Source organism: Otolemur garnettii, unplaced genomic scaffold (assembly GCF_000181295.1).
Source record: "Otolemur garnettii isolate 467f Iridium unplaced genomic scaffold, OtoGar3 scaffold00010, whole genome shotgun sequence".
Taxonomy (NCBI): Eukaryota; Metazoa; Chordata; class Mammalia; order Primates; family Galagidae; genus Otolemur; species Otolemur garnettii.
Genome location: NW_003852405.1, coordinates 3258370 through 3284771, shown reverse-complemented (window position 1 = coordinate 3284771; position 26402 = coordinate 3258370). Strand labels below are relative to the sequence as shown.

Genomic DNA, 26402 nt, shown 5'->3' with positions numbered 1-26402 from the left:
CTCAACAATTATTTGTTATTATTAAAGTTTAACATTATAAAATTAACAAAAATAATATAAAACTCATATCCTGGCAAAACAGCCACATGGCAGCCAAAAACCATATATTCCCTTCCTGTTCTCCCACCGTTCCCTAGCTTGTCGTGTATTCTTTCCAAAAATTGGGACTTTTTTAAAAAGCCGCAGGACACGGGACAAATTGTTAAAAAGCAGGACTGTCCTGCCAAAAGCGGGACGTCTGGTCACCTTAAAATGAAATATCCCACCCCAATTAAGATAACTTTTATCAAAAAGACAGAATAACAGGTGCTGGCAAGGATGTACAGAAAGAAGAACACTCATACGCTGTCAGTAGGAATGTGAATTATTATAGCACAGTCACTATGGAGGTATGGAGATTCCTGAAAAAACTAAAAGTGGAACTACCATATTATCCTGCAGTTCCACTGCTGGCTATATAACCAAAAGAAGGAAATCGGTACATCAACAAGATAGCTGCACGCCCATGTTTACTGCAGCACTATTCACAATAACCAAAATATGGCATCAACGTAAGTAATTATCAACAGATAAATGGATAAAGAAAATGTGGTACATATACACAACGGAATATTAGCCCTAAAAAAGAATGCCATCTTGTCATTTGAGAAAACATAGATGAGCCTGAAAGACGTTATGTGAAGTGAAATAAGCCATTCACAGAAAGACAAATCTCACACGTTCTCCTTCATATGTGGGACATTAAAAAGCTGCACTCATGGAGATAGGGAGCAGAGTGATAGTTACTGGAGGCTGGGAAGATAGCGGGAGGGAGGGATAAGGAGGTGCTGGTTAATGAGTTAGGAGAATGCGGTTAGGCGTAATGAGACCTAGTGTTCTGTAGCACAGTACGGTCTCTATAGTTAGCAACAATTTACTTATTATATATTTCAAAATAACCAGAAAACTGGAATTAGAATGCTCCTAACACAAAGTAATGGTAAGTGCTTGAGGTAATGGACATCCCAATTACCCTGATTTGATCACTATACATCATAGGCATGTATCAAAGCATCATATGTACAACTATTAAGTCTCAAAAAAATTCTGAAAACTCAAATAAGAGACAAGCATCCACCAAAGGACGATGGATAAATAAAAAGAGGCATACGCCGGCACCTAATGTATTACACGGCCTTAAAAAGGAAAGAAATTCTGATACACATTACAGCACGATGAACCTTGAGGACATTGTGCTAAATAAGCCAGTCGCAAGAAGACAAATCACGTATGATTGCATTAATCTGAGGTACCTAGAGCAGTGAAATGTATAGAGATGGAAAGGAGAATGGTGGTTGCCGGGGGCTTTGGAAAGAGGAAGGAATTGGGAGTTACTGTTTCATGTGCAGAGTTTCAGTTCAGGAAGATGAAAAAGTTCTGGAGACAGGTAAGGGTGACGCACTGCGATGGGAAGGGCACCTAATGACACAGGACTGTGTGCTGAGAAATGGTTAGCATGGTAAATTGTATGCTATAAATAGTTTAGCACAAGCAGGAGGTTAATTTTGGCCCTATACATTTGCATACTGGAGGGGAAAATCCCAATTTGCATAGTGTTTTCTTTCTCAAAGAGTAGCTTAAAGGTATCACTGACTTCTTTCAAAGTGCACAAATTTGCAAGGATGGCAGCCCTAGTTCCCCTAGGTCCTAGTTTGCTAGGGTGACCAGATTTTAACATTTGTAAAGCGGGACAACATGGGGGGGAGTCCCCCCGCTGCGGGGGTGGGGGGGGCAGGGTCTGACAACAATGCAAACTTTGATAAGCAGTTCTCGATAATCTCTTCTCAACAATTATTTGTAATTATTACAGTTTAACATTATAAAATTAACAAAAATAATATAAAACTCATATTCTGGTAAAATAGCCACATGGTAGCCGAAAACCGTATATTCCCTTCCTGTTCTCCCACCCGTTCATGCATTCTTTCCAAAAATCAGGACTTTTTTAAAACTCAGTGGGATGCGGGACAAATTGTTAAAAAGCAGACGTCTGGTCACCGTATAGTTGTAGAATCTTTAGTTGTGGAAGTCTGAACTTCCAAATGTCTTAGTTTCCAGTTCTTCTGTGAGCCCTGTGTGTCTGGCACTAAGGGCTGAATTAAATGTGGGCTCTACCACCTACTAGAGTCAGCATTCTCACTTTCCCCACTTTGTTTTGTTTTGTTTTGTTTTGTTTTTTGAGAGGGCCTCACTCTATTTTCTGGGCTGGAGATAATGGCATGATTATAGCTCACTGCAGCCTCAAACTCCTGGGCTCAAGGGCTCCTCCTGCCTCAGCCTCCAGAGTAACTGGGATTACAGGCATGCCCCACCATGCCTGGCTAAATATTTTTTTCTTATTAAATGATAGCTGTGTACATTAATGCAAACATGGGGTACAGTGTAGTGTTTTCATGTACAATTTGAAATATTTTCATCAAACTGGTTAACATAGACTTTGTGTCATTTACTTAGTTATTGTGTTAAAACATTTATACTCTAGTTCTAGAAAAATTCACTTGTACCTTTGTTAGACAGACCATATAGGTGATCTTTCCAGTCACCCTCCCTCCAATTTTTTGAGTTTTTGTAGGGGCAAAACTCCCTATACTTCCCAGGCTGGTCTGGAACTGGGAGTGATCCTCCCAGCCCTGTTTCCTAAAAGGCTGAGTTCACAGGTGTGAGCCACTGTACCTGGCCCATACTGTTTTATAAGCAGAAACTTTAAGTCTTTGGCCACCCCATCTGTTGCAACTGACTTTCACTGTGTAACTGCTTTGGGCTGTAAACACTGATTCCTGCGGAAGATCATCTTAGTCCTCTCATTTCCTGTAACTGAACTTCAGCAGATCCTAGAACTACTTTCACCAGTTTCTAAAGTGTACCCCCTGGGGGGCCCTCTACACTTTTCAAGGGACACCTGAAGACAAAGTTCCTGCATGTGTTAATTACCAGGTCCTCAGTACTCTTTTTATTAAACCAGAAATCGGGCACACCCCTTATGTTTAATTTTTCCCCACAGATCCCATTCTTTTTATTGTAAGAAAGACTCAGAGGTTCCTCTCCCTTCCTTGTCTTCCACTTGAGAGCTCTCACTGATAAGTAGAAATATCTGGCTTACTTTCTCTTTAACCTCCCGCACCACAAATGAGCTTTCCTAATATATTCCTCAATATTTTATCATAGAAAAATCTCCCCTATGAGAATTTGAAAGCTCTGAATATAAAACCCTCCCCCTCAAAGAAAAATCGATCCATTACTTAAACGAATCTTGTGAACGTTCACTGCCTGAGCTAGATAATCCCAGCCAGGGACTGACCCCCTCGAGCCCCATCAATGTGCCCTGAGCCGCCTCCCCTAGAAAGTGCTTCATCTCTCCCCACCTTACCTTACAGTCTCCAGAAAGAACTTGGGAATGTTCCTTCCAGGTGCGGGTGAGATCTGCTGGCCCCATCACACTCACTGCATCACCTCGAAACCCACTTAGTAAACTGTTCAGTATTTTATGCTGATATCTCTGGACTGTCTCCCACAAATGCAGATTTTCTGTAACCACTTAGAATTGCTATCCCAAGGCCACCACCCCTAGCCCGGTGGGAAGATGAATGCTTTATACAAATTAGAAGGAGGTGCTCCCTCAGGGCAGATGTAACAAGGATCAGAGTGCCAGCTGATTTCAACCTCTACTAGCAAAAACCTTTATTCAGTTCACAAAAGGTAAAACCCCATCCAGCCCTGAGCTATGCAAATCCAGTTTCCAGCTGTTCTTATTTCATACTCTCCCTAAATCTTTTACAGGGTCACCTTGCAATATTTTCCAGACCCTAGCGAAAACATTTTGGATCTTGTCCACTCTTCTTTGGTGGAATTTCTTCAAGCCCATCACCCTTTCTAATTAGTAATCCTTAGAGTAAATCTTCCCGCCTTTTTACAACTGTCTATCCTGGCTTACTATCTCATTTTCCCCTTCATACTTCTTATAAAATGTGAATTGTTCTCCGAGCTTAGTCTTTGCAGTCTATCACTGCTACTTTTCTGATGAGACCAAAATGTATTTTTTCAAACCACTCTCGTTCCTTTCCTGATCTCTAGAACCTTGACTGTTCCAGGCAGATTCCATTAATCAGCTTCTTCACTTTGGGGTTTATAGTAATTTTACTGACTCATTTGTCTATTTCAACCCAAAAGTGCATCATGTATTTCTTAAATAAGAACCACCTCCACTCCTTTTCGTTTGCTTAATAAAATCTACAATTCTTCTATGGGACAAGCTATAGCTCTAAGATCTAATGGCCAGAACATAAATAATTAGGAACCAAATCCAAAGCTAACACAACCTATGTTTCATTGGAGAGGAACTTCGGTTAGAGTATTAGGATGTTTCTGTCCCCGGAGGCAGTATACGGTTCAGCTCCTTACAGGTCTGATCTTTGAGACCTGCCAATTACAAAGAGGTTTTTTGTGGGTTGTTTTTTCTTTTCCAGTTCTGATTTAATTCCTTTTTCCCTTGGTCCTGGTGACCACCGAACTCTAGCCATCTTCTCTCTCCTTTTATTTTTAGCTAACATGTAATAACTGTACGTATTGATGGGATATAGAGTGATTTCAATACACATACACAGAGAATGCTTCCTTGGTCTGTTCTCAGGAGAGATGGGTCATATGAAGATTGATCTATTAAGATCTCGTAGATGAACTGCAAAGTTACGTAAGATTAGGCCATCCAAGGCCTTCCTTTAACCTGAAATGATAAGAACTGAACGTAGTGAAGACAATTTATCACTTCCTCCTTTGGCCTGATTCTTATAATTTAAAGAAAGAAATTCACACGACAATGTTCTGAAAATGTTGTCGCTTTTGCAGTTTGAAATCCCGGACTGTAGCCTTGACTAAAACTCAGTAAAAGCAACAAATGGTGTTCTACTCCAAATGACAAAAAGATCTAACCGCTTTCTCAGTCTCACCTGCAATCCTGTCCCAGCTAGGCCCACAAAACCCAAAGTATAAGTGCTTCAGTCCCCTTGCTAGGATCAGTGCATCCTGCACTAGCTAAGGCCTGAACACCCATCACAAACAGCTGTGCCTGGTTAGGACAGCCACTTGCCTGCCAACAGGCTGGGCTTCATAAGCTTCACAGTGTCTCAAGGTCAAAACAAACACTCCTCCTTCCTAAGTGAAAAATACACTGCATCAGCCTGGAACTCACTTAGTAAACTGAACAATAGATACAGAAATCAGATCAAAATGTGGGTGTTTTCACTGATAAAAGTTAATATATATTGGAAAATGAGGCTTAAGGAGGGAGGGATGCAGACTCCCATCCTCCTCTACCACTCCCTATATCCTAAGCCCCTAAGCCTCCCGCCCCTAGACTACCCCATCCCTTGATAATAGGTCCTATTCTGCTTAGCTTTCATAAGAATGAGAAAACAGCTGGAAACCACCACCCTCTTTACAGGTAATACAAGACCCAGAAAAAGCCAAGTCACGCATATATGTCTAGATGTACTCTAATAGTCTAGCAAAAGGTTTTCCACAGGCAAACGTAAGGTTCAGGGAAAGAGTGTGCCTTCCAAAGTGTATCTCTCTTATAAATTCTTTGTGATATCTTCAGGACCCAATCAGAGCCTTGAATATAGTCTGTGTTCAATAAATGTTTGTTCAATGAATAAAAATGAACTCTACTTCTGAATAAATAAACGTGCAGTTTCAAACCTGCAGAAGAATATAATATAAAATAGCTTGCAATTCTAAAACACGCAAACCAAAATGACCAGAGGTCTCAACTGAAAGGAAATGTAGCAGGCCTAATCTAATCTTCTGGGAATGCTCAACTTCATCATTAAGTCCTGCTATTTGGCTCAAGATGATTTTCTGCCCGGCCTCCTGGACGGCTCAGGTAATGTTATTATAGGTCTTGGATGGGGAATGTTGGCTAAGATGAAAGATTGCTTGATGCTAAACTATGCTTGCTATGAGTATTCACCCTTTCTGCGGACTTGCCCTCATTAATATGTTCTAAAATTCTTCAGCTACAACACAGGAAGATTATTTAAGAAAAAAGTGCACAAGATCTTATTAAATTACAAAATACATTTGAGTCTTTAAAAGGTTCTTGAAGAATACCTGCCTATTTGATTTGAGAGCAATTTCAAATCACAAAGACTTAACAAATTATACCTAAAATTATTTTTCTCTCTATTGCTAAGAATAACAGCTGTTACCGTATATGTAGTTATTATATATTCCTCAGTATTTATTAGTCACAAGTGCTGGTCTCCAGAAATCAGCTGTGAATAAAAGCAGACATGGCCTCTGCCATCCAAAAGCTTGCGTCTAGCAGAAAAATCCATCATGAAACAAATATTTATAAGGATGAGTTACACAAAAGGAGAATTCAAAAACCAAGAAACAAGAAGAAAATGGCAAGTTGCAAATCTTAAAGACAAAGAGGGCGTGGAAAATTCTGGGAACGGAAAAATACCCAACGTGGCGAGGACAGAATTAGCAAGAAAGAGAGGAGAGGGAGGCAGGATCAGATCACAGAAGTCCTTACTCAGGATTTTGGACCTCACCCTCCATGCACAGGGAAGCATTCTAAGAGCTACAGAGGGATTCACATGCTACAATTAGTGTTTTTGTCTTTTAGGATTATAGACATGCAGTTGGAAAAATGGATTAGCATGAGCCAGAGTGAGCACAGGGAAACTAATTAGAGGCAGGGGTCCAAGTAAAAGATGAGGGGAGGGGCAAGGAAGCACACAGATAGAGTCAAGGCAGACAACGAAGGCTGAGCACTCTGAACACCTTTCACCCACTAAGCTTGACAGATACCATAACATAGGTTCTTTCATCTCTTCTTACAGATGAGAAAATACAGGTGACCCAAAAGTCATCGTACATAGAGAAAATGGGAAATTGTAGCTAAATGTACCTTTAATTATAAAGTATTCATTACAAAACTTTACAAAATATTCTGTACATGGTGGCCACCTCCTTCTACACAAAGTCTTCTCTTTCACTCATGGAAAACATGTTCCAAGGTTTTTTGTTTTTTTTTTTTTTTTTTTACTGTACAGCAACTATTGGGACACCCTGCTCAAAGTCATCCAGCAAATAAATGGCTGAGACTGGAATTAAACCAAAGCCCCTGCTTTTAACCAAGACTTCGGAAATTGGCACTTCCGTTCATTGGCACTGCTTCTCTACAAACGACCTGACAGTGTGTCAGAGGAACAAAAATATTTATAACCACTGACCTAGAAATTTCACATTGGAAAATAAAGGTGAAGGGAATAATCCAAAGGGGGGAAATAATCTGTGCAAGGACGGTGATAGTTACGTTTTCTATAAAATAGGAGAACTGGAAATAACCCAGATGACCAACTACATAAACAGGGGCCATATAAATCAGGTGGACTCGTCCTCATTTTCACAGCTACATGCTGCTCTATTATCAAGTCCTACATGACCTTGAAAAAAATTGCTCAGCATCTTCTAAAATTCTTCAGCTATAACATGGGAAATCCCCACATTAAGATCCCCAACTTAAGATTTCTTCTTAAGTTGAATTTGTATGCAACAAGGTATATTTACCCACTACCTGTAATAGCCTCTGCTCATAAATGAGAGTTATACATGAGTCAGATGTTTGTAACTCAAGGACGGCCTGTAACTATGTTCTCTTTTGGATCTCTCGACTACCTAAGGGAAATAGCCATCAATAATACTAACCATAACGGTATTTAGCAGCAGGATTGCTTTACCACTCTCTTATTAAGCATTTACATCATGCAAAGCTCTGAGGCTGGAATTCATCAGACTTTACCTTATCTAATCCTTACAGCAGCCTACAGCATGGACAGGAGAAAGCTGGGGGAACCAGAATAAAACAGCCTTCCCTAGATCATCCAGCTGATCAGCAGCAGTCCAAAAATTGAACTCTGAAGCCTGTGACCTTTTCACTATACAATGCCACCTCCTGGTTATCACATAGAAAACAAAGGATCAGAGAAACTGAGCAATGGAGACTCAGAGATCACAGGTTTATCAACAATAGAGACAGTCCCGGAGTGCAGGTCTCCCAAGAGCATTGCACATATGAAATTACCAGGAGATAAAATGTCAGCTAAAAATATGCCAAGTAAATCACTTTTAAAGTCACAATAGTCCACATCTTAAATTCAATGAGTCTAAATGAAATGTCAGCAGAAAGAATACAACAGAGAAGAAAATCTTGCAATAGTCCAGAAAAATGACATAATTCCAAAAGAACTGCAGGAAAAGCCATATACTATGATACACTATGAGGAGAATCGATGATGGGGTGGACAGGAAAAGGGAATAAGTCTCACTTTATTATTAAATGCCAACTACATTCCCGGTACTGTGCTAAATATTCTGCCCATCTGAGTTCACTTGCTCTTCACAATGCTCTGTGATATGAACTATCCCCATTTCACAAGCAAGAAGCTAATATGAGAGATTAAGGGATCTGTCCATAGATACTCAGCCAACAGAGCACAATTGGAACCCAGGTCTGTCTGATGCTCAAGTCCATGTTCTTTCAATACACCATGCAAGACAATGTTTTTCATGCTGGAATTAAGACAGACAAAATCTAACATTCTCATCCATCCAATATTAAGGCTAATATTAGGGATTCATTAAACAGTCACTCAATAGCTATCCATGGGAGCACTCACTGGGTGCCAGGTACAGAGCTAAGAATAGAAAGTTGAAACAACAAATGGTCCCCAATTTCATGGACTCACAATCTAGGAGAAATAATTGATAATGACACTAAAACATACATGAATATTCATATTCTCAGGAATGTGGGATTCAAAAACTTCACCTCTCTTAGGAACCAGTAATTCTGGATGGCTAAATTTCTGGATAACTGAGGGTTTACTCCAACAAGCATCAGATCTTTCACAGTTTTCATTATTTCATTATTCTTCAAGGCCTTTTCAACTCTCTCAGGACATTATGAACTCCAATCTCAGTGGCTCCCTTAGACTATTATATCCACAAAAGGATAGAATACCCCCATCTCACTGATTCCCCTAGACTACGATATCCATAGAAGGATAGAATACCCCCATCTCACTGATTCCCTTGGACTATGATATCCATAGAAGGATAGAATACCCCCATCTCACTGATTCCCTTGGACTACGATATCCATAAAAGGATAGAGTACCTCCAATATCACTGATTCCCGAAGATTACGATATCCACAAAAGGATAGAGTACCCCATCTCTCTGATTCCCTTGAACTACTATATCCACAAAAAAAATAGAGTACCCCAAACTCACTGATTCCCCTAGACTACGATATCCACAAAAGGATAGAGTACCCCCAATCTCACTGATTCCCTTAGAGACTACTATACCCATAAAAGGATAGAATACTCCCAATCTCATTGATTCCCTTAAACTACAATATCCATAAAGGGATAGAGTACCCCCAATTTCAGTGATTCAATTCCCTTAGACTATGATATCCACAAAAGGATAGATTACCCCCATCTTACTGATTCCCCTATACTACAATATCCATAAAAGGATAGCATACCCTCAATCTTACTGATTTCCTTAGACTACTATGTCCTCAAAAGGATAGAATACTCCCAGTCTCACTGATCCCCTTAAACTACAATATCCATAAAAGGATAGAGTATACCCAATCTCACTGATTCCCTTAGACTACGATATCCACAAAAGGATAGAATACCCCATCTCACTGATTCCCCTACACTATGATATCCACAAAAGGATAGCATACCCTCAATCTTACTGATTTCCTTAGACTACTATATCCACAAAAGGAAAAAAAAAATAAGTGAATGGGAGAGAATAAGGTCTTTACAATAAGTGCTTCACATGAGAAATCCTGAAGTTATTTCTAATCTTTCCAAAGAATTTTTTTTCAGAAAAAGGATAAACATGACTTGGATTTCTCTTGAGGGCCCAGGTCATTAACATTCTATCATGAGAAAAGTCAAGGGCTATGGTCAGGAAACCTGTGCCTGGATGGGTTCTGCTAAATCAAGTGACCTTGGTCAAATAATTGTACATAATAGAGGACAATGACTGCTCATCTTAAAAACCAAATTGCTGAACTAGAAGCATCTCTATGTATTTTTCCAGCTCTGTGTGATTCTTTCAGTAATAGTCAATTACTATAATGGTTCATTCAAACAGGACCATCCTTCCTCAGAGCCTTGTGCAGTCTGTGATGCAACTTGGCTCCACTCTTCATAGCAAGATTAATATGGTTTTTGAGGTATTAAGCCCATGATTTACAGTTTTTACCATTGCCAATTTAACTTTCATCTATCCCTCTTTCCCATTTTAATTTACAACCTATAATCTCCTTGTACTTAAAACCAGGTTTAATGAAAGAAAATGGAACCTACCCAGACTGAGTGCCCTCTAAGTTCAAATACGGAATTGCACACATCGTATGCATTACTTGAATTCATTTCATCCCTCCAACACTGCAAAGAGGCATTATCTCCATTTCACAAATGGGAAACCCAATATCCGAGTGGCTAAGTTATCAAAGATTCTAAGTGGCACAGCTAGGATTCAAAGCCAGGCTGACATACCCCAGGCCATATGCTTTCTCCTACACCACGCTGCCTCACAAGCTTATTAGTGGAGTGTGTTTATTAGAAGTCCTTAGGCCTGAAGCCTGAATCTATGTACTCTCTATAGATTAGCATACATGAAGTTTAGCTTGTTGCATTTACATGGAGTTCAAGAAAAATAACTTACCTTTTCTTCTATGGAGAAGAGCATTTGTATTTTTTATATGCTTTTTTAAATTTCAGACTAATGTGAGGGTACAGATGATTAAGCTACACTGTTTGAGCTTATGAGATAGAGTCCAAGTTGTGGCTGTGCCCCTCAGCCAGCAAGTGTGCCGCACATCCCTCCGTTGTGCCTTTTAGGAGGGAGGACACCAATCCCCCTCTACATGGTTCTCCTTCATTAATCTTATTTTATGGGAACCTTGGAGGGCTTTGGGTGGCTGCCAAATAGTCAACAATGTCCAACTGCTCACTGCTAGCTAGACAGGTGAGAAACGAAATTACAAGATTGAGACTTCAATAAGTATTAAACTATCAGAACGATTACATAATATTCTCAAGAATTCAGTTTCACATTTTAGAATGTATGGGGTGACTAACGTTAACTGTAATTATGTCAAATTCTCTTCTTCGTTTTTGGTTCTGTTTGTTTGTTTGTTTGTTTTGAAACAGAGTATGTTGCCCTCCATAGAGTGATGTGACGTCACAGCTCACAGCAACCTCCAATTCTTGGGCTTAAGCGATTCTCTTGCCTCAGTCTCCCAAGTAGCTGGGACTACAGGTGCCTGCCACAATGCCCAGCTATTTTTTGTTGCAGTTGTCATTGCTCTTTAGCAGGCCTGGGCTGGGCTCAAACCCACCAGCCTTGGTGCATGTGGCTGGCACCCTAACCACTGAGCTATGGGCGCTGAGCCTCAAATTCTCTTCTTAAACAGTATCTCTGAAAGTACCCAAATCTTTCCAGGCAGTGCTATTCTGAGATCCAGAGCTCTCAATTCTTGCTTTCTTACTTCCCCCTTACTAAGGACGAATTGCTGTATTTTACTGAATTCTAAAGTTCGGCTGATGGACAAATGCAAAGTTATATTTCTAATTACTCTGTCATCACAAATAATCTGAACTCAAGCATTTCTAGTGTGGCTGAAAGAGCTAAGCTTACTAACCTTCCTTACCTAGGGGAAACGCTTTCTCCCTAGCCAACAAATGTTTTCTCATATTTTAAGGTCCTCTGCTGAACCTATATCTTGGACTGTCACTAAGGGACAAAAGTATGCCAGAGCCACTTTCCCTGTCACATTGTTTATATGATTAAGAAAAAGTTGTACTGGCAAATCATAACATTACCCCCCAAAAAAACGCTTGCCAAAATAAACAGATGCTGTGAGCTAGTTGTAAGAGGAGCCAGGCAGCTTGAACTGAAAAACATGACTGAAGAGATTCTGGTTCATTGGTGATGCTCTCTCAAGTGCACCACTCAGCTCTAGAGACCACAAACCAAAAAAAGAACCTCTAGTGCAGTGTGTATTAACTTCTCAGAATCAAAGTTCTCATAGCAGCTGATCTCTCTGAGATTTGAGTTTATTAAAGATCCATGTTAAGACCTCAAACTCTCAGGAGTCAGAAGGCAGAAAAGTGCATACAAGTTATCATGTAAAGTCTGGAACAGCTGTTACTTCTAGTAACAGCAACAATGCTCACTCCTGTAGGGAGTGGAACTGGATGGACTGAGGACAGGTGAAACTCAGAGGACCAGGTGGTAAGGAGGAGAAGTAACTGAGGCCGCAGGGGCTGGGAGAGGAGTTAGGGACCCGAGAGTCCAGGATTTGGAGGGCTGGGGCATGAGTGAGGGAATAAGAGGAAGCCAGGGGGCTGTCTGGGGCGATGCAAACAGGTGAAAGAAAGCAGTAACAAGCTACAGTCAAGCTGGGCACAAACACAGGCTGGGGAGCCAACCTCTCCAGCAGCTCTCTGCCTCCCATCAGCAAGGGTAGGAAAGCCTGTGAAGAAGGGTGCTCCAGGGCTGGGGTGACCGGCCCATTCTGCAGTCACACACAGAAGATGAAGGGAGCTTGGGGCGAAAGTGAAAAGGTTGATGGTGGATTTGGACAGGATACAGCCAAGACCCAATGGACCAGCAAAGGGGGAGGTATCAGTCAACTAAAGAGCCCAGAGAGGACAATGGTGGCTCAGGAGGAGCAAGAGGGGGAGAAGTGGCCAGTCTGGAGGTCAGAGGGAAAGAACACCTTACTTTTGGTATATCAGATGTCCTTTAAGCAATCTGACTCTCTATCATTTTGGCTCCTTGAACTTTCGAGATAGTCTTGAAAACAGGCCACCGTCTTATGCTACAGCCCATTCTCCAAAGACGTGTACTTTACTGTCTTCACTGCAAAACGCAAATGGTACTAACGCTGGTACTGATGTTATGAAAGGTATTTCATCATCGCTCAGAATAACTTCTTGTTGCAGAGATCACTGTGTCTGAATGTCTTCATACATTCTTCATCTCACACACTCTCACCTCATCCTGCTTTGTTTCTCAAACCTCCTTCCTCTCCACTAACCACCCCTGTCCCTGTCCTCTTCCTGGGCTCCTCTCTCTCACCAGCTGCATGCACTTTTTCGTACTGGCCTTGTAGTGTTCAATAACTTACTTCCTTTCTGCATTCTTGCAAAACCCTGACTCCCAGGTCAAATCTATTTTCTCCCAGCTTCCTAAGAGCAGAAACTTCACAATTTATCTTGATGCTGTTGGTGCCCTGCACATCAGAGACACTAGACAAATGTCTGAGGAAAGGAAAAGAAATACCTTGAGCCAAGCACACACATTTAAAAAAAAAAAAAAACAACACTTAGTGACATGAGTGTCATACCGTCCACATCAGCAAAATTAACTAAGCATCCAGGAAAACATTCCCCACCTGCTAAACAAAGGCCAGGCCCATTCACTCTAACTCAAATGGTCCCCTTCCTATCCCCCGTTTGATAGTAGCAAGTCTGCAGTAAATGCCATGCTATGTGCACTAAAAGCATCACATGATCAGGTGCAGAGTTTTATTTACCTTCAAATCTTCAGCATCTACTACAAAATCTAATATTTAGCTGACAACTTGGTGATTTAATTAAACCATGAACTCATAAGCACAAATTTCCATGAAAGTAGAACCAAACAGAAAGGAAAGTGCTGTAACATTACCACAATGCAGATACTCTACAAACCCATCAGACCGTAAAATCCCCACAAACAGGTTTCGTTAATTTAGATGTCTTCATTTTAAATACCGTAACTTTCACTACAAAATAATACAATTTATAGTGGCAGAGCAAGCCTCATTTTATGAAAAGCACTCTCCCAGTCATTTCTGCATGCAACTGGCCATCTATCCACTGAATTTGGCAACAGGGATGGGAAACCTCACAGAATTTGGAATTAGAACAGTTGGATGCAAGTCTGGTCTTCACTGCTTCCTATCTGCGACCTTGAGAAAAGCCCTTTAGCCAAAGCGCATCTCAGTAGCCTCCTCTATACAGCAGTGATGAGATCTTATTGTTCCTGCCTCATAGACATAAGGATAGAGAGCAGGGGTGGAGCAGGAAGGAACTAAGTCTTACTAAGCACCTACTGTGCACCAGGCTTGTAAATATATTATTAAATTCACACCACAATCCTGCAAAGAAGGTTTTACTAGTTCTCGCCTATCTGATGAGGATGCTGAGATTCAACAAGTAACTTTCCCAAGGTCATAGTGTTACGCGGTAGAGCTGAGATTCACCACTTCTGTCTGATCCCGGATCTTCATGGAACTATAATGCCTCCTAAATATGTATGAAAAAATTTAGCTGCTATTTAGCATATTATTGCATATGTATTTGCTGCTATTTCTGTAAGGCAGAGTCAAAGAGAAGCAGACACCTGCTAAGGTCACCCAGCCTGTCAGAGACAGAGCTGGGACTAGAACCCAAGTCTCCTGAGTCCTAACTTGAAGGTTTCTCATTAAACCAAGCTGCGGCCCTGACCTCAGGAAAAGGCAGAGAGAGGCAGGATGCTTGTTTATGCAGACCAGCTGTTACAGATCTATTTTAAGACAAACAAGCACTTTAAAAATCATGGAAGGTGAGTATCAAGTGTATCATTAACTATTCCACATTAATTGACCCTTTAGAGAACGCCCATGTGAGGAGCAGCATATGCTGCTGGCTTCCTGTTCAGCAAGACACTCAAACGCTGACTGCACGCCTTGCAACACATATTTTGAAAGCACATTCAGATGACGTTGTAAAATAATTTCCCATGGAAATCAGAAGTAACTACTTTGCTATTTTGCTGTTTATGGTTCTGTCCACTAATGGTTCAAGATGAGGGAAAGGCAGAACGTCATGCAGGGTCTCTGTTAATGGGGTGGGGGACAGGTCATATGATAGGAAATGTTCAAAATAACAGGTCATGATGGGTGTCTGTGACTTTACGAAAAGAATATCTGTATTAGAGAGAAAAAGGAACCATTTCAAAGCATGCCATTTGAAACAGCAGTGTTCCTGCTTCCCAGAGAAACATAGACACCCCTGATTCCACAAAAAAGCATTAAACCATGTGCTGGAGATTAGCTGTCAAAAGGCCAAAAGGGGCGGTGCCTGTGGCTCAAAGGAGTGGGGCACCGGCCCCAAATACCGGAGGTGGCGGGTTCAAACCCAGCCCCGGCCAAAAACTGCAAAAAAAAAAGGTCAAAAAGGATGAGCTACACTCACTTTCTCTTCTCTTCTCATTAACTTTCCTTAATTGTTCCTGACTTTATTTCCTTTGCCCATCATAAATCTGTTAAAAGTCTAGCAGCCATGTTATACCGAACAGTGTGATGTGTACGAAACCATCCAGGTGACACATCTGATATCCTGAGTCAAAATTATAATTAAATATCTGACTAGTGAGGAGGTGCTGTGGACAACAGCCACCAGGCCAGTCGGGGAACATTCCTCCAAGAGAACACTACAAGGGAGCAGGATAGTGGAAAGAAAAGTTCACTGCGGATGTGACCACAGCCTTGCGACAGAGAATTCACTTGACTTTGAACGTTCTAATTCTTAGTTCCACCACAAACCACTTGTTAGTGCAAGTTACTAATCCCCTCCTAGCCTCAGAGTATCCATCACGTGGGGATTAGTAACAGTGCCTGCCTCCTGGGCTTGGAGGAGATGAGGTAACACACGGAAGGTGTTAGCAACTGCCTTGTCTGCTTCTGAAGCAGTGGTAATGGTTATTAGTAAAAATAGTTAACATGCATTGGGCACTTGTTATGTGTCAGTCATGGGGCTAATTAATTAGCCCTAACAACAACCCTAGGAGGTAGTTTTTTTGTTTTTTGGTTTTTTTCTTATTAGGTCTATTTTAGAGATGGGGAGGCTAAAGAACAGACTGGTTCGGTCACTTTCTGGAAGTCACTCAGTGGATAAATGGGGAGTAACATTACCTAATCATAATTGTGCTAGCACTTAATGAATAAGTATTTGGGAGAATGACCTAAATAGCCATTGGTCTTATTTTTATTTTTTTTTTCATACTTACTGAAATACAAGAGGACTTTATTATTATGCATGAGAGAGCTTTCAGGAGAGTAAACAACTCTCTTCCAACCCAAAATAACAAATAAGAAAATGATTCCTGAAGGTATTTAAATTAAGACCAAAAGCAGGGATGAATGTATCATCCATAGACACAATGTAATGTTTTGAGCCTTTTAATCCCTTCCAATTTGTCTCCCCACTGAATCTACTATTATTTAAAAGTGCTCCAATGATACTGACAGGATGAAAACTATAGACTCAGAGTTGAATTGCAGGATTTATTTGAACAAAACACAATAAGGACCAAGCAGTGATCTCTCAACATTAATAAGAACTGCTGATGAAAACTTGAAGATGTACAGACTTTACCCTCAAAGAATCTAACTTATTAATTTGTGAGTAGCCTCAAGAATTTCCATTTATAAATGATTACAAAAAGGAGCAATTCAGAAAACCCTAGGAAAGAAAGTTTTTAATATTTATTTATTTAGTTTGGTTCTTTTCTGTGCCTTGTTTCTTACTCTGCAACAGTAACTTTCCCCCTGAGGACTGAGTGCTGATCACAAGACTTAGCGTTAAGCTACACTACTGAAAAGAACTGTTACACTCTATAGACACCCTCTGTCTACATTCTGCCAGAGGAAGTGACTACACATCAGCTTATCAAAATTTCCCCCTAAAAATAAGTACATCTTATTTTTAAAACTTACAGTCCAGGTACTATGGCTCACACCTGTAACCCAAGCACTCCGAGAGGCCGAGGCAGGTGGATCACCTGAGCTCAAGTTCAAGACCAGCCTGAGCAAGACCCTTTCTCTACTAAAAATAGAAAAACTAGCCGACATTGTAGTGGGTACCTCTAGCCCCACTAGAGGCAGAGGCAAGAGGATCACTTGAGCCCAAGAGTGTGAGGTTGCTGTGAGCTATGATGCCCCAGCACTCTACCCAGGGCAACAGAGTAAGACACTGTCTCCAAATAATTTATTAAAACTTAGATATGTTTGAAAGCATAGAAAACAAGGAATCACTATTTTCAATCCATTGATGAGTTTAATTTATGCTTATTTATATGTACATATATGCCCACTATATAGGACTCCCCTGTGTCCATTTCTGGCGCTGTATATAAATGAATGAGCCTATAACAGCCTTGATCAAGTCACACCCTAGAAAGGAGATAAGAAAAAACTATAAAACAGATCAAAAAATGCTGCACACGGTGCCGTGCTGCCCAAAGCAGCAAGTGATCAGCCACTCCTGGAAGAGGAGTCCGGGAACACCCCGGCAAAGAGGACTCCTGCTCTGAATCTGCAGGCAGACATCTGAGAAAGGGCACACAAACAGAGGAAGGGGCGTACGCAACAGCACAGAGACATTCAACAGTACAGTTTATCCAAGAAACGAAGAACACGGTTAGGAGCACAGAGTGGAGGAGAGCACTGAGAGACGGAGCAGGACCAGACCACGAGCCCTTGCGCGCCTGCTAAGAAGCCTGGATTTTACCCTGCGGTCCATCAGAAACCACTCAACAAGGTGGTTAACTGACCACATGCGCCAGTAGTTCAGGTCAAAGGCAGGAGGTCCTTCATCACTCTGCATCAGTGAGTCTTGTGGCTCTCTACCTTGAAAATAGATCCTGAGTCAAACGAGGGAAATAGCAGCATATGTGCATGCAAATGGGGAGATCCAGGACAGAAGGATGATGCCAGACAGCACGGGGGAGGAGTGAAGGCGGAATTGGCCCTTGCTGGGAGCACTGTCACCTCACTCACAGTATAGGAGGGAAAGCACCGTCTCTGGGCACAGATGCAGAAAGCTGAGGGCTTGAGGACGCTCTCCTCTAATTGTGCCCATTTCTTAGTGGAACAGGAAGTGAGGTCACCATTTGAGAGGAAGGAGGGAGAAGGAGGTGACGGAGGTTTAAGGACCAAAGAGTCATCTGGAAGAGTCAGAAAATGAATGATCTAGGGCAGCTCTCCAACTTTTGTTCTTAGGACACTTTTTACAAAAATGATTGGGAGCCCTCAGCAGCTTTTGTCTGTGGGGGTTATATCCATCCATGGTGGACACGTTACAATTCTAAACCAAAAAATCTTTCAAATGTACACAAGCAGAGCAATGTTCTCTGTGATATCAAGTAGGCTTTGGAAAACTCCACTATACACTTGTAAGAATATGAGAAGAAAAACAAAGGGAAAAAATGCCCTATTATTATAAAAAGTGTTTTGACACTAGAGGACCCCTAAAAGTACCTTGGGGACTGCCAGGAGTCCCAGACCATACTTAGAGAACACTGGTCTGGAGAAATACAATCAGATGACTGGGTGGCCTAAGGCGCCCGTGTGAGCTTAGGGATCATGAACCTGAAGTGAGCGCGGTCAGCGTGCTGGGGGTTTTCCTCCACTGCGTCCAGCAGCTCATTTGCAGGCAGGGAACAAGTAAGGAGTTTAATTTAACCAAGGTTTTGTTTACTCAAACGCGCAGGACAAATGAAGAGAAGCCAAGAAATTATAATAGTATTTAAGCTAAGTAGGAAGGAAATGGAGGCCTGAAGGAGTAAACAGGTGGTAGGAACAATGAGTTCAAAAGGTTGTTGGATTGTTAGATATTAGTAGAATAAGCAGAAAGCAAGGGGCAGTGAGAGCATGGGATGTCTGCCAAGAGGAGGAAGGGGAACTGGTAATAACTTCAGACCCACCATCTAAAGCACAATGTGCTCCTTTTCCCTCTGAAATCCTGTCTCTTTCTCTGCTCACCCAATCCTGAAACCTGGGTCTCAGCCTAGATACCTTCCACTCTCTCTGCATCTCAGAGGTCCCAAAGTCCCCCTATTCCAACTCTTGTTTACTTCCAGTCTCTTCTGGCCCTCTGTATCCCTCTACTCACTCTCTTTCTACAGCCTTGTCCTCTCTTGAATGAACTCCAGCGGCTGTCCTGCTCACACCCAGTTCTGCCCTTCCCATCCATCCCTCACTCCACTGGGAGGGAGCTTCCTACAATGATCAGACTTCATGCCTGAAGCGACCGTCACAACAGAGGAGGGTGTACGACAGGCAGCCCGAGACTGTCAGTGTGAATCTGGGGTCCATCAAGTTAGTCATACCAAGAGGATATGGAAAGACAACTAAAAAGAAAACTCAAGATGTTTAAGGAAATGTTTAGATAAAGAGAAGCTGGCAAGGAAGAAACACTGAGAGGGATGTGAGAACCAGCGGAGTGTGGTGTGGCGAGAGTTAAGGGAAGGGAGAGTTGATGATGATCAGTAATGCCAACTGCCACAAAGGGCTTAAGAAAAATAATAACAAGGGCCCACAGTATTTGCAAATTAGGAAATACGCGATGGTTGATATTGGACCATTACATTACAAATGAGATATTATTTTCTCCATCTTATTTTTTTTACTTCCAGATGAAGATGAGGGCACAAACGATTAGGTTACAATATTTGCACTTGTTAGGTAAAGTCCCTGTTGTAGTTGTGGCCTGCACCCAGGAGGTGTGACACATACCCTTACAAGGTGCCCTTTGGCGCCCTCCTCCCCTCTCCTCGCAACCTGATTCGAGTCTATCTCTTGTATGGGTGTGTATTAGTTCATCCACTGCCTTCCTATCAGTACTGAGTACAGTGGATACTTGCATTTCCATTCTTGTGATACTTTACTAAGAAGAATGAGTTTCAACCCCATCCAGATTAATACAGAAGATGTAAATAATTGTCCCCACCTTAAAAATGAAAACAAGGATGCTTTCTCATTCTCCTAACCCTGGCAGGCTGGACCTCAGCAACAGAGATTCAGTACTTCAGTCCTTTGCCCCAGGCTCTGTTTTCTGCAAATCCCAGCTTAATATACCAACTATGCAGACAGAACAAATGCTTAAGATGCCATAACTGCTCTACATGAAAAGATCTTGATTGACGTGGAGGTTTAAATTATGCTGGCAGATTATACAAGAGAATAATCAAAACATGGCAAAGAGGTTACTGACTGCGGAGAAGACTAAATGACGTTATTCTGAACTGACTCGAAATGGGACCAGACACGCCATTCTTTTCAGAAAATAACTGCTTTCCCCCTCCCTTCTGTATAACCCAATAATCTGTATACGGCATGATGTTGTATGGGGGCAGAGACTACAGAGATGGATTTGGTATGACACCTCAAGGCTAGAACTTAATATGATTGTAGTTTTTAAAACAATCCGCGCTGATGTATAGCAGAAATAAAGTGCTCTTTATTTAACTCTTCTTTACACAAAAAAAAAAAAAATAAAAGAAAGGAAGTAAAGTAATACATCAACACCCAACAAGCTGTCAATGGCTTAGAAGGAAATCCTGGGGACAATGGCGGCACATTCTTTTAGAAATGCTGCATCACCGACATTGGATACGAAGAGGATGATACTATGTGGAAAAACACTGAAATCAAAACAACTCTAAGTTGAAACAGTATTCAAGATACAGCCTTCACAAAGAGAAGTTGGAGGAGCACATCAAATTTATTTCACTTATGTTTTCTTATATGCAGATATATTTTCCACACAGACACATAGACATATAGAGGAGAGTGCCATATGATAAACTCCACCTAAGAATTCTTCTCAGAGGTACAAAATAAAAAGTCTATGTGATTAAAAAAAAAATCCTCTCTTGGTCTTTTCCCTCCTAGCCACGACCCTGCCTTCCCTGCTCTCTATTCAACATAACTGCCTCCCAAAGCGGTGTCTGCACTTTCTGTCTCAACCCTCTCCTTCTGTGAGTGCAGGTTTGACTACTACGCACCTAATTCATTTTTTTCAAGGTCACCAAGGAACTTTACATTGCTTAAATCAATATCCTGACCCCAGTGCTTGGTCTGCCAGGGGCCTCTGCCACATCACCTTGTCCTCCTGTAGAAACATCGGATTCCCTTGGTTTCCTGGAAGCACAGTCTACTGGTTCCCCTACATCCTGGCCACTGCCTCTCAGCCCCTTTACAGCTACCTTCTCCCCATCTCTCTTCCCTCAACAACAAGCATGCTCCCTGCCTCGTCAGATTTTTTCTCTTCTCTCTACAATACTCTCAAGGGGACACCATCTAGTCCCGTGATTTAAAATACTATCTATGCTCTGATGACTCCAAAATATACATCCATACCTCAACTCCTCCAACTGCCTGCTCATCATATCCATTTAATGTCCACCAGGCATTTCGAATGTAATTGCTCAGACACACACGTCCTCCCCTCTCCTCACCTACACCTCCGCTGCTATTCCTCCGCTAGTCTCCTCCAGCTCAGGATATGGTAACTCCCTCATTCCAGTTTCTCAGGCCAAAGATCTGAGTTCTGCTTCACTCCGCTCTTTTTCTCAGATGCCTCTTCTGAGTCCATCAATAAACGCCTCTGGCTCTCCCTGGAGACTATACCCCAAGCCTACTCTTCTGCCCATCTGCCCAGTATGGCTCTGCTGAGAACCTCCGTCATCTCTTGCCTCAACAACGCACCAGCCTGACGGCTTCCATCCCTACTGCTCTGCAGTCCGTTCCACAAGGCAGCCAGAGTGACCCTGTTGTAAGGCAAGTAAGGCCATGTCACTCCTTTGCTCAAACCCTCTGTTGACCTCCCATTTCACTTAGAGTGAAAGCTGACAGGGACCCACAAGTCCTAAAACTTGGGTTTCTTTTCCTCTGACATCATCCCTACCAATCTTTACCACTCTCTCCTCCAGTCACATTGGCCTTCATGCTGTTCCTCTGGTACACCTGCCATGGAGCGACCTCAGGACCTTTGCATCCACACTCCTGTCTTCTCTCACCCACTTCAGGCCCCTCCCTAATTGTCACCCACTCAGAGAGGTCTTTCTTGACTACCTTCTACATAATCACATCACATTTCTCTCTGGTTCCTCACCTAGCCTCAAATGTCTTCACCACACACTATACGAGGTATCCAAAAAGTCCCTAAAGTTGCCACCCTTAGGGAAAAGGGAAAATTATAACTAAATGCACCCTTATTGACAAAATATTCATTATAACATTTTACAAAACATTTATTAAATATCCTCTGTGTTGGCCTCTGTAAATAAAGGTGCATTTAGCTACAATTTCCCTTTTTTCCTATGTGTGGTGACTTTCAGGGCAACTTCTGGGATTCCCTGTACTACACAGTCATTGATTTGTTTATGGCCCATCTACACCAAAATCCCTTGAAGGCTGAGACATTGTTACATTTGTTTACTGTCCAAGCCAGTGTCCAAAACAGGGCCTGGCACATAGTAGGAATGAGGAAACATTTGTTGAAGAAACCCTTGAAGTCGGAATAATTCATGTTAAGACAATTCAAGGTTTTCATATATTATCCATAGATATCAGTATACTCATTGAATGTATTACTCCCATCCTAAGACACAGTAAAGAACAATATTGTATATTTCAGAATAAGGCCACACATAACGTCTCACGTATGTAATCCCAGCACTTTGAGAGACCACAGTGAGAGGATCACAGGAGGCCAGGAATTTGAGACCAGCTGGGGCAACATAGCAAGATTTCTATCAAAAAAAAAAGTCTTAAAAACTATCCAGGTATGGTAGCACATGCCTGTAGTCCTTAGCTACACAGGAGTCTAAGATGGGAGGATCACTTGAGCCCAGGAGTTTGAAGTAGCAGTAGCAGTGATTGTATGTGAGAGAGCAAGACTCTGTCTCTAAAAAATAAAAAATAAAATTTCCGAATAAGACTAAAGTAATGTCATCTGATCGATATGTGATTGGTTACAGGCATTCATGGAAACCTTCCTAACCATTAAAAATGACATGAAAGCAACAGTCCAGGCCCTTCCATAGGGTCCTCCCAGCACAGCTATCCCTGGTAAACTCCTCTCTTCCGGAATCATTTAAGTGCTTTAAGACCTTGCTACAATACTATTTGAGATGAAAAATAAAACTAATGGGTAGTAGAGACAGACATTGACTTTCTTGGATTTTCACTGACCATCTGGGTTTTATTTAACTTTATTCTTTTTTTTTTTTTTTTTTGGCCAGGTCTGGGTTTGAACCCACCACCTCCAGCATATGGGGCCGGCGCCCTACTCCTTTGAGCCACAGGTGCTGCCCTTAACTTTATTCTTGATAATAAAAGGACTATGTTAAATGCATTACTAAATGTAACAAATCAAAACAAAATCTAAGTCTAAAAAGGCCTTATTTTTGACTGGAAGAAGATTATCTTACCAAGACAACAATCCCAGAAAGTGGATTAGAAAATTGAGATCCCATTTATGTTTCTATTTTGAAAGATAATTAACTTATTAAGATTCTAAAATTCAAGCCTTTCATGGAGCAAATATTACTTGCAGTTGTTCATTTTTTTCCCCACATAAACAAGACAGAAGGCTACCAAAAAGAGAATGGAAGAACACCTTACTCTTATTAAAACAGGCTAGTCATTATATAACCCCTCTCAGGAAAACTAAACAGGCAATCAGCAAAACATCAATAAACTAAAATTTCCTTTGTCAACATCTGTTCATAACACTCTCAAAATGCCACAAAACGCTGAAGTGAGAGCTTCCAGTTATTTCTCAGTTTAAGAGACCATGTGACATAAGGAAACAGTCTATTTCAAGTCAGTTCTCCAGCAAAACCTAAGCCAGGTGGTTGGAATGACTCTTAGACACAGCAAACAGGTACTAGTATTGACATTTCTAACTTGAGAAAAGGAAATTCTACACCAGGTTAGTCACTACATGGAATGAATAGAGCTGATGGGGCAGGACCCTTATATCCAGGAGCAGCAACCTTCCCCAAGAAAGATACATGAGTAAAGATAAAAATAGTTAGGGATGTCAGCCCAAAGAAACTTGCAGAACTTTGCAATTGTTACAAAATTTCATTTGTAACCTATTACTCTTAATAGGATGACAGCAGAAAATAACTTTAATTTCACTAATAGCGAACATTTATTAAGTACATTCATATGTGCTGGGCACTATATGTCAAGTTGTTCAATAAAACCACTTAATAGGCTTGGTGTCCATAGCCCAGTGAGTAGGGCACCGGCCACATACACCAGAGCTGGCTGGCAGGTTTAAGCCCGGCCCGGGCCTGCTAAACAACAATGACAACTGCAACCAAAATATAGCCGGGCGTTGTGGTGGATGCCTATAGACCCAGCTACTCAAGAAGCTGAGGCAAGAGAACCGCTTGAGCCCAAGAATTTGAGGTTGTTGTGAGCTGCGACACCATGGGACTCTATTGAGGGCCACATAGTGAGACTCTGTCTCAAAAAAAAAAAAAAGAAAAGAAAAGAAAAACGAAAACAAAAACAAAAAGTCTCACTTAGGGATGTAACAACAACTCATATAATACAAACTCATCTGCACAGCACTCAGTGGATCAGCAACCTTGCCTCTCTGTAATGAGGCCAAGAACCAAGAAAAAAACAAAAACAGACCTCATCATAATCAGGTACAAGCCTTCCAGGATTCACATTGTTGAGAAGCCCCCTCTCAGAAGAAACTGGAGAAACTGCACTTAACCAGAACTGGAAAGATAAGGTGGGGCAGACTTAAGAACTGAAGCAGGACATCCTAAGGAGGGTCATTTTGCTGTCCTCCGTATTTCATAGTAACCTGATAGCACAGTGTAATATAAATAATAATTCCTTTCAGGTGAGTATCCTGGTGTGTTCACTGTAGTGCCCCCAGTAGGGAACACAGCTGTTAAAGATGCCTGTATCATCATTAATAGCCACAGACGAGAACAAATGACATGTAACATTCTAAGAGGAGAAGAGGGAGAAAAACACACTGGCAAAGATCTTCATCTGTGGTTACCATTCAAATAAATGAATGGAAAATAAATAACCTCCCTTTGAAACACGTGTCGCTCTCACCACTTCCATACCTGTTTTTCTCTTGGGGACTTCCCACGGGTTGAAAGCAGATAGGTAAAAGATGCAGAGGGACCCTGGTCGACACTGCTCTAACTTCACACAAGTGTTAAATCATACAAAGTCAGTTCCTTCTCAAAAGGCACTGCTCTGGTTGCCAAGTAGCTGAGGCTCTGTGGCACATAAGCTTGGGGCTAACGGGTGTCACGGAAGGGCCCCTCTGCTCTCTCTTTTAAGTTGAAAGTGGCTTTGTACACAGTATGAAAGAGAACAGAAGTTCCGAATCGCGTTCAACATCCTTCTGTACAAAAACTTTCCGACAGAGCCGGTAAACTACTTTCTCACTGACTGGCGACTTCGGAGCTGACTTTAGGGTGACACACAACCTTCCAGAGTCGCTGTTATAAATACATAAACCCTCAAAGAGGCAGCTCCAGGCAACGTGCACCACAGCACCTGAGCACAGCGTTGAACGCAGGAAAGCGGAATCTCTAGCGAAACTTCTCATTTCCTGTCCCCGCCGAGAGAAGCTGGACTCACTGCTTCTCACATAGTTTAAGAAGCTCTGTAAACACAACTATCTCCCTTGCGGGCTGGCCACGAGCGCAGGGGGTGAGGGGCCTTCAAGGGCAGCCTCTGGGTGCTGCTCCCTTTCCTCCCTTTGACCAGTGTCATTCCCGTAAAGATAACGGGACCGACCGCCCTCCACTTCCTAGAGCCCTCGTTTATGTCATGGTTCCTCTTTCATGGGGACAAAGGCAAACCAAAAGAGCAGACTCAAGGCAAAGTCAACAACACCCCGTTTCATTCCTCCTCATCGGCACTATAGAAGAGCCAGATCAATTTCCCTTTGTCGCCCTAGATACACACACGCGCAGAGCAGGTCAAGGGTACCCTAAGCCAACTTATTTTTTCCCGCCTCCCAGAAAGCCTTAACAATCCTCACACCACCTCTGAAGGCAAGGCTTTAGCGTTAAGAGCTAAATCATCTCAAGCCAACGTAGGAAAAGCCCAAGAGGTCCCACCGCCGAAGGCTAGCAGGCAGGGCAAGCTGCGCGCACCTAGATGTTTGCATTTACACAAAGAAATTAGCCGCACGATTAATGGGAGACGCCGGCTGGAGGCGGGGGCGCCCCGCGCCGCCTTCCTCACCTGGGACATCTGCGGCCTCAGGTTGATCTCCTTGAGGTTGATGGAGTGCGCCCGGAGGTTGTTGAGCAGCTGGCAGAGCAGGACTCCATCTCGGAGGGTCTGCGCCAGGTCGAACACCTGCGCCGAGTCCCAGGTCACCCGGTGGTTGGCGGGCAGCACCTTGCAGTGGATGAGCCACTGCGCGCACTGCTTCCACGGCTCC

At 42.1% G+C, this 26402-nt stretch overlaps 1 protein-coding gene across 1 annotated transcript in view; it reads right to left on the bottom strand.

The window, feature by feature from the left end:
* Positions 1–26396, bottom strand: part of VAV3 (vav guanine nucleotide exchange factor 3) — a 384658-nt gene extending 358262 nt beyond the window's left edge. The window contains exon 1 of the mRNA XM_012801644.1: positions 26201–26396. Coding sequence (XP_012657098.1) covers positions 26201–26209 — 9 coding nt within the window. The 5' untranslated portion in view covers positions 26210–26396. The remainder of the gene's footprint in view (positions 1–26200) is intronic.
* Between the last annotated feature and the right edge of the window lie 6 nt (positions 26397–26402).